General features: G+C 40.5%; 1 protein-coding gene across 1 annotated transcript; it reads right to left on the reverse strand.

Moving 5' to 3' along the window:
- Positions 1-3,667: 3,667 nt before the first annotated feature.
- Positions 3,668-4,509, reverse strand: LOC118485107 (abl interactor homolog). The gene is made up of 2 exons (XM_035981357.1): positions 3,831-4,509; positions 3,668-3,765 (listed from the first exon to the last, which is right to left on the reverse strand). Exons 1-2 carry the CDS (start codon positions 4,507-4,509, stop codon positions 3,668-3,670), a joined length of 777 nt encoding a protein of 258 aa, XP_035837250.1.
- Between the last annotated feature and the right edge of the window lie 5,355 nt (positions 4,510-9,864).

Genomic DNA, 9,864 nt, shown 5'->3' on the forward strand with positions numbered 1-9,864 from the left:
GGATTCCTGCTGCTTAGGGCCCCAATCAAACTTAATCTTCTTACGTGTCAACGAAGTTAGGGGCGCAGCAATCCTTGAAAAATTTTCGATGAATCGCCTATAGTATCCTGCTAATCCTAGAAAACTGCGAATCTCGGTAGGTGTCTTTGGCTCTTGCCAATTCATAACTGCTTCTACCTTAGCGGGATCTACTTGGATACCACGCTCACTTACCACATATCCAAGGAATTGGACTTCTCGAAGCCAAAATTCGCACTTTGAAAATTTGGCATAGAGTTTCTCATGATGTAGAAGTTTGAGAATACAACGAAGGTGTTTCTCGTGGTCAGCCTGGTGCTTTGAGTAGATAAGGATGTCGTCAATAAAGACGATGACGAATTTATCCAGATAAGGCTTGCAGACGCGATTCATGAGCTCCATGAATGCGGCTGGTGCGTTAGTGAGCCCAAAAGGCATCACTAGGAACTCGTAATGTCCATAACGAGTCCTAAACGCTGTCTTGTGTACATCTTCATCCTTGACCTTCAGCTGGTGATAGCCCGACCTCAAGTCGATCTTTGAAAAGTAGCTTGCCCCTTGCAATTGATCGAACAGATCGTCGATCCTGGGCAAAGGATACCTATTCTTGATAGTGACTTTATTAAGCTCGCGGTAATCGATGCACAGATGCATCGATCCATCCTTCTTTTTGACAAACAAAATCGGCGCTCCCCAAGGAGACGAGCTAGGTCTAATAAAACCTTTAGCTAACAGATCATCTAACTGCGTCCTTAACTCCTTCATCTCCGTTGGTGCCAACCTATATGGTGCTCTCGTTACTGGCGCCGCACCCGGAATGATGTCAATTCGAAACTCCACTTGCCTATCCGGCGGAAAGCCAGGCAGTTCGTCCGGGAAAACTTCAGTGTAATCCGAAATGACAGGGATATCTTCAATCTTTGGCTTTGGCTCATCAATAGTAACTTGTGCCATATAAATGACACAACCCTTCTGCAGGCATCTGGATGCCTTGAGCATAGACACTTGCTCAGGCAATCCATGCTGGGTATCTCCTTGGATAGTGAGTGACTCACCAGACGGAGTTTTAACTACCATTTGCTTTCTGTTGCATAGAATCTGGGCTTGGTTATGTGATAACCAATCCATACCTATCACTATATCAAAACCGGCTAGCTTAAAGGGAAGTAAGGATAATGGAAAAGAGTGATTCCTAATGGATATAACACATCCATCTAAAATAGTTGAGGCGGTTTCTATGGTCCCATCAGCTAATTCCACCTCATACTTCACACTTAAGGCTTTTACAGGTAATTTTAACAACTCACAGAACTTATTATCTACAAAAGACTTATCTGCTCCAGAATCAAACAATACTCTAGCAAAAATATCGTTTACAAGAAAGGTACCTGTAATCACGTTGTCATCTTGAACAGCTTCCTTAGCGTCCATCTTGAAGACCCTTGCGTTGGTCTTTTTCCCTTCTTCGGTTTTCTTGGTGTTCTTTGGGCAATTAGACTTAATGTGCCCCTTCTCATTGCAACCATAACATGTTGCATCCTTCAGCTTCTTACATTCCAAGGTCTTATGATCGGTGGATTTGCAGATTCCACAGGGTCTCGCGTGAGACTGGGATTTCGACTCAAATCGACACTTCCCAAAATGGTTCTTCTTGCAAGTTTTACATTTGGGCTTATCCCCTGATTGTTGCCTATCCTTTTTAGATCCCGACCCTTTCTTGTGGTCGTCATTTCCTCGGTGTCTCTTCTCTGATCTTCGTGAGGTATCGTCCTCACGCTTTCTCTTACTTTCTTCTGAGTTCCTAAGAGCTCTTAACCTGACTACGTCCTGGGTGAGAGAGAGGGATAGATCAGCTACTGATCTGAAAGTTGTAGGCCTCGATGCCTTAACACTTGCTTTAATCTCAGGGGCCAAACCCCCAATGAAACGGGCAATCCTTCTCGGCTCTGGGGTTACCAAGTATGGAACCAAGCGAGATAGAGTATTGAAAGTGGTGAGGTATGCCTGGCAGTCTAGATTTTTCATCACCAAAGATACGAAGTCTGACTCGATCCTTTCAACTTCATGTTGTGGGCAAAAATTCTCTTTAATAAGGGTTACGAACTGATCCCATGACATACTGTAAAGTGTGGCCTTTCCGGCAGCTTGTAAGAGAGATTTCCACCACGCTAGCGCGTCCCCTTTGAACGATTGGGATACGTACTTCACTACATCCCGATCAGCACACCCGCTGATATCTACCACTGTATCCATTTCGTCCAACCAGGTCATGCAGTCAACTGCTCCCTTCTCCCCAGTAAAGTCCCGGGGTTTACATGAGATGAAGTATTTGTATGTACATGACTTATCACGCGGTTCTGGCTTATGCTCGACCTTCCTTGACGGGATACTGTTTTGGTTGGATGAATGTCGCTCATCATCCTTCTTGAGCTCATCTTTCTTAGATGCATCTTTCTTAGAGGGCGGTTTGCTATGAGCCTCCGAATGAACCTTGGTCTTGGAATGTGGCGCGGACCGGGTCCTACTTCGGGTCCTATTTGATTCACTATATTGCCTTTCAATGGCTTTGGTAACAGCATTCTCCACTAATGCTTGCAGCTCCGCACCAGTTATATGTATTTTAGTGTTATCTGGGCCCTCCTCTGGATGACTGTTTATTTCCTCAGACTTAGCCATGTAGCTTTAGGTGCTACATAAAAGTAAGGACAAGGTCTATTTAGAAGCCTAAACAGTATTATCGCTCTTGACGATTTATTAACCATGGTAAATAAGAGCCATATTAGTTGATTAGTTTCATTCAGGACTTTTTATTAGCTACTTTACCTGAGAATGAAATATATATTGGCACAATAGGCCTAGTCACTTGGACAAATTTCTAAATTTGAATTTAGATTCTATAGGATTAAAATTTGAATAATTAAAACAAATCAATCCTTTTTCTTGGCAGGGGGTCTATAAATCACGGCTGCCTTTTCGTTTTATATGACATTAGTTATAACCCGTAGGCATTATGTCACAATCAAATATATATATAAAATATAAATTTGGATAATTTATTAAAAGGGTGACATGTGTGATTTTGCGGATCACACTAGCCAAGAACGTTAACATGTTTACAGATGTTAACAGAGATTTGAATCTTTTTAAACAGGTTCTACCATATTGGCCAGGTCTTTAATATGACATTCAAGCTAGGTTTTACCTTTTTAAGATTCTTTTTATTAAAATGGTAAATTAAAATAATAATTGCTATTTTTCATTTATTCGTATATTATATTCATGCATATAATTTAAAAATGAAAATCTTAAATTAACCATTTCAAATAAAATTAACTAACACGAGTTTGCCCTAAACGGGACTTTTAAATAACATACCCACGCAGGGGCTAAACTAACAAACAAACCCTCGCAGGGGTCAAACAGAAACAAACAAACCCATGCAGGGGTAGAACAGAAAGGAAAAATATGCCCACGCAGGGGCAGAGTACAGAAATAAATGTCTTCGCAGGGACATGATTAAATAACTAGCAAACAAAGGATTTAGTAGTCCTTTTTGCTTTTTCCCTTGATTAAATCCACCATCTTCTTAAACATCCCACGATTGTGCCGACGATCTTCCCGTAATTCATGCCGCATCTCTCGTCGCACATCATTTATCCCTTGAAGGATTTCTTGAACTTGTGGCGGCGACATCATCGGTGCCGGCGGTGGTAGCGGATAATGCGGTGGTTGAGGAGGCTGCGGCTGCTGATATCCATATGATGGGTATCCATAGGTCGATTGTCCCGTAGCCCAGGGACCTCCAAAGGTACCTTCCGGATTGAGAGAGTTGTAGTTTGCAGCTACCCAGTAGGGATCCTCTGTAAAGTTATAACCTGGGGGAAATGTCTGCTCGAAGGGATTATATGCTGCCGCGCTAGTATAAGCAGGGATTGGGTTCCCGAAGTCCTGTGGTGGTGGTGGCGCGATTGGTGCAGAAGTTACTTCTGAGACGGGATGTGAAGATTCTCCCATCTCTGGTTCTTCGTGAAGTGGCGAGTATTGGCTGCTACCTGAATGTGGAGGGGTGCCGATGCGTATTCCCCCTCGTGCGGAAATTCGTGCGTTCGTTCGTCTTCGCCTCGGAGGCGGAGGAGGCAAAACCGGAGGTGGTGGCGGCGGTGGAGTGACCGCGACAAGTCGGGAATCCTCAGAAGGATTCTGCTGCTGTTGTGGCTGTTGTTGCTGGGGGTACAAGGGAGAGCTGTGTTGCGGCTGGTGCAGGGGAGAGTTATGGTAACTAGGGGTAAATACCCAGTCATGCTGCCTGAATCTCTCCTCAAAGCTGTCGGGACCATTGTATGGTGATCCCACGAAAGGTGACCCATCAGAAATCTCGATAGGGTGGTTCGGAGTTCCAGATGGTGGCATTGAGGGATCGGTATCTTCATCGACGTCCATCGCATTGTCACCAGGAAAATGGTCTTCTGGTCCGAGTGGGTTAAAACCCATAGGCACATCAAGGTAGCCAGCGGGGTTGTATAGGCCTTGGAAAACAGGTGATGGGTGGTCAAAGGGTGATTGGTGTCCTTGGAGAGGAATATAGGACTGATGAGAGTTGTGGGGCTCATTTTCTGATTGAGGCCCAAAGGAGTGTGGGATAGAAGGTGAGGTACTCAGTGAAACCGAGTGCCTTGCGGGTTCAGTAAAAGACCTCCACAGATTTTGAGCATCTGTGTTATGGGAGCCTGAAGGTGTTCGCCTGTGCGAAGGTCCGGCTTCATGGTCGTTTGGGGCTGCATATGCTCCTTGTCCTCTTCCTCTTCCTCTCATACGTGGCGGCATTTTGTGAACCTGTCAAAAATCAAACAAGTGACACAACAAAATATATATAAGACAAAGTTAGAAAATAAAACAAATTTTGGATATTTCCTAAGTTCTTTGTCTAGACTCGAGAATCGAGGAATGTGCAATTGTGTAACTGAGATTAAACACAAAAGGCTAGTGTTTAATTCACTCAGAGTTGGCTCTGATACCAACCTGTCACACCCCTAATTTCCACGTGTCACCGGTGGGCCCGGTGGGGAGTATAGTGACGTAGTTGGCATCATCATAGACAAACAACACAATATATAAATGCACAGCGGAAGCATAGATAGATTCATTTCAACTTTAATAAAGTGTAATATCAAATATCACAAATAGTTGAAACGGATCCACAGGCGGATCAAAATAAAATAAGATATTGTTCAACAGATTTATTGTCATCCAAGCTTGCGAGACTTATTGTGGACGCTCTAGAAGGCAGCCAGCCTATTACGTGTAGTACCTGCACTTAACCTTTTGGGAAAAATACGTCAGTTTACACTTTACACTGGTAAATACAATTTAACTGACTCATTTTAAAAAGGTTGAAAATTGATTTGAATGCTCAAGGCACAAAACATTTTATAACTTGGGTTAATTATTTATATAATCATGTGAACGAATTACATGTTACTTGTGCGTTCAGTAGCCCGGATCTTGTCCGGGTTAAAGATCAATAGACACACCACAATAATGAGTTATACACTGACAGGTGTACGCCTACACCTCGTGCTCTAGTCGTGGCCATCTCGTAAGATGATGCCAAGGATATCCGGGACATGGTCATTAATCCCCCAAAGGCTTAAAGTAAACAAGACTGTTTAAACGAGCCGATCAAATTATTCAATTAACCACCCAAGGATGTAAGATTTGATGCTCGATCAAGCGGTATACTATATACCGTAACCCAAGCCCGTATAGGAAAATAAGTTAAAAGTATTTACCTTGGTAAGTATAAATCACAACTAGCAAGTGAAGGTAGGTTTTACTGGTTCTTTTATTCTGGAAAAAAAGGTTTATATAACCTATTAGATTCCTAACGGATCTTTATTTAAGCCTAAGCTTAGACCGGTTAGTTTAAGGGATGATACGGTTCAAACGCACGATTAAGCGAAGACCGGATAGAACGTGATTTAGACCCGACAAGTTTGGATACTTGTATAATATGGGTATGCTAAATACATTCTGGATTTTGAGACAAAAATGATAATGTTTGACCCGTTTCGGTCAATTTATGCAAACTAGTTACATAAACCGCACCGAACGCTAAAAGAGCGTTACGTGTAACCATAAGAGTCATATGCAAGTTCCCTGAGATAATATGCTCTAAATATGTCATAATATCAGTAAGTTATGTTCTATTATGCCCCGAATGAATTTAAACTCAACTTATGCCTTATAAGGGCATTTTGGTCATTTAAAAGATTATAAAAGAGTTAAATTTGTAATCTGAGTTGTAGGTCTGATTCATACAGTAAAAATACTTAATTTAACATATTATAACAGTAGGGTATGACCCATATATGAAACTTATCATTTAAAATCAAACTATGCACCTTAGGGGTATTTTGGTAATTTCACAAGGGCTAAAAGTGTCAAAACTGGAAACCTGAGTTCAAAAACTTATACTTACTGTTATTTTATAAAAATATACTAAGAATATCAGTAGGTATCAACCTTATATGTTTAATATGGTTATAGTGCATACTAGGCGTTAAAAACGCTTAAAAAGTCAATTTGGAGCCATTTCCGGGTTTTTAAAGCTGAGATTTTTATAATTCCAGAAGGCTCAACATATTTTATTTAACAAATAAAATCAGTAGAAAAAGGTTTGGGGTCAAAAGGATTTGTAGAATTCATTTTATGGCCAAAAAGGGCAAAATCGGTATTAACCGAATTAAACTTAGAGACCTATGTTATGCTCAGCCAAAAATTAAATAAAAATCATCAAAAATCCCAAAATATTATATTACATCAGTGGGTAAAAAGTTTCATATCAAAAAGTGGGTTTAAATAGGCTATACGCTAATTACGCCGTTTACTTAACATAAAGCTTTCAAATTACGATATTGAGCATAACTCTTAATCTAGACCTCAAACTGATGTCAAATTTTAAATGCATGCTTATAAATCAGTAACAAACGTTTCTACTCTTTCACTTTTTCAAAAATCACGTTTTATAGCAAAAAGGGCAAAATAGTCATATTTAAGCATAACCGGTAACATGCATATGAATCGGATAAGTGTTGAACCAAGTTTGTAAAAACCCAGAGAGTTGTACATATATAAAAATGGTCCAAAATAAGCTCCAAGGCAGATCTCAAACATGCATGCACGGATCCGAATTGAGAGTCAAAGAAAAAGTCATTTTATGAGACTTTCGATTCCGATCCGGGTTTAAACTGAAAATTGTCGAGTTGATCATGATGAAACATGTTCTTACATTATTTACAAAGTTATTTTGATGATCAAACAGATTGCATGTGACCTACATTGCTATTTATGCTAAATTTTGCAAAAACACATTCTGTTGACTTTTTAAGAAAAGCTTTGACTCGACAATCATCATGCTTAGAGTGAAAATCTGAAAATACCCTTTTGAGGGTTTGTTACCTACATAAATACCAACTTGTAGGTACTTTCAATTCGAGAAATGACTGAGCCATTTTTGTTTAATCGTAAAGTCAAACTAAATTTACGACGGATTGACTTTCGGTTAATAAACTAAGCTAGAACGAATTTGAAAGAGTTATGAACACTTACAATGGTCCTAAATAAGCTTAGAGATCACTAGGAAGATGCCTTGATGTCCAGAAAGCCCCAGAGATGGTCTTGTGAATTTTTGTAATTGCAAGTGTTGAATGTTTGTGACTACAAGACCCTTATATGCAGAATTTGATCTCATTAAAGGATGCCACAGAAGTCTAGGGGTGTTGTAAGATGGTTACAAGTGCCCCTAAATGCATGTAATACTATTGGTGAGGCTCTGGAGTGGGCAACAGCTGGTTACAACTCGAATTCAGACCTGAAACTGGCAGCTGTGCGTTTTCTGTCGCTGGGCAAGTCACGCGGCCCGCGTAAGGGTCCCCAGGCGGGCCGCCTGGGCCTTCTGATCCACCAAAAACCTTTTTAATGTTTGCGTTTTGGTCCTTGGTCCTTTGTTACGTGGTTTTGGCTGTCTATCTTGCTCATTAGACCCTCAAACTTGATTTTTAAGGACCTTGGGACATTTACAAACATGGTAAAGTCCTTGGTTAACTTTGTGCTCACCCGAAAAGTCACGAAATTCAACGTTGACGCATTTAACCCTTCGTGCACGGTTTTGATCATAACTTTCTCATACGATAACGAAACTTCATGAAATTTTTACCACATATTCTAGTGAGTATATTTTATCATTACAAGGATTTGGGTTTGCCAAAAGATCACTCAGAGGTATAAATTCAACATGTTGACACGTTTAGCCCCTGTAGTTTGTAATTCCTCACTTTCTTACATTTTCCGCTTCGTATGATCCATGATTTATCCGTTTGAGATTATAAACATCAAGTAGGGTTATTGTAGAGCCTATCTTTCCATTGTTGACACTTTGGACCCTTATATTTCCGTAGTTTCACTGTTTGTCAACTTTAGTCCCTCTAAAGTATGTTTTCACATATCCAAAGCCTATGCCACGTGTCAATGCATTATTGGACGTAAATTTCCGAGGTGTTACAGAGTTGTAACGTGCGTGATTCTAAAATGAACGTGCGCAATTACCTGTCGTACGTGATGTACGTTAAGCTGTAATGTACGTTAACCTTCCTCTATATATATATATATATATATATATATATATATATATATATATATATATATATATATATATTTAACACCTCGTAAAATCACGTCCAATGATGTATTGACACGTGTAATAAACCCTAATGAAGTCAAGTGTTGAATTTAAGGGACTAATTTTTCAAAAAAATCGAAAACTTTGGTTATGAAAGGACTGGAAGTGTTAGCATACCTAAAATAAGTTTCTAAATAACCTCTCACGATATTTATATTCACAAATGAGCCACTTGTCGATCGAGTGTAGCCGTTTGCGGAATTAATTGAAAGTTGCGCAATGAAGGGTTAAACGCGTCAACATGTTAATTCTTACCTCTGAGTGACCTTTTAACAAAGCGGGAGCTTCATGATACTTGATTATACTCTCGGGAATGCCAAATAATGGCCGTCTAAGGTTTTTATGCCTATAAGTAAAGTTACGCGCAACTTTGCAAGTTAGAGGGGCTAAAAGTGTCAATATGTTTAATTATACCTCTGAATGACCTTTTAGCGAACCTGTAGGATCGTATTCTGACCCGAACGAGTCGTTCAGAGGCTTTCTCCTTGGTTTCAGGTGCGGAATTACAAGAAACTAAGGTAGAAACAGCAGGCAAATCACTTTAACTACTTGTTTTACTAATATCAGACGTTTACAGCTCAAATCTCGCACCGGCAAAGCTTCGGCACGATTTCTACCACTGTTCCAACTGTTACAACTAGAATCGCTCATCATGTATATATAGGGCATAGGGACCGCTTATTGGACAGGCCCAATAAGCGGCCCAGACATGTCACTTCGAGCGGTCCAAGACATTACCAAATAAGCGGTCCATAAGATGTCATACGAGCGGTCCAGCCGAATATCACTTGAGCGATCCAACATGGTTGCTGTTCGAGCGATCCAAGCTGATTACCATTCGAGCGACCCTAACCTTAATGGACTATGAGCGATCCAAACAACCTAAAACCTATACAATCTCATAATTTCTCGTATTTACAATCAATCCTATTCTAAGACTGTAAGACTCGAACGAAGATGTAGTCGACAGACAACTGCACCAACAGACTCCCCCTTGAATGTTGACGGAATCTTCAGTGAGAGTCTTCAACAAGACATTTCTCGGATATAGTTCGGTCTTCTTCAAGAATTCTGCCTGGATCTATCTTTCTTTGGCTATAACCTTCATC

The sequence above is a fragment of the Helianthus annuus genome, chromosome 12 (assembly GCF_002127325.2).
Source record: "Helianthus annuus cultivar XRQ/B chromosome 12, HanXRQr2.0-SUNRISE, whole genome shotgun sequence".
Classification (NCBI taxonomy): Eukaryota; Viridiplantae; Streptophyta; class Magnoliopsida; order Asterales; family Asteraceae; genus Helianthus; species Helianthus annuus.

Excerpts from the sequence above, each read along its gene's own strand:
- LOC118485107 (XM_035981357.1), bottom strand. The coding sequence starts at position 4,509 with ATGGGTTTTAACCCACTCGGACCAGAAGACCATTTTCCTGGTGACAAT. Across the intron at positions 3,766-3,830 it reads CAACTCTCTCAATCCGGAAG|CAGCCGCAGCCTCCTCAACC; the intron begins GTACCTTTGGAG and ends TATGGATATCAG.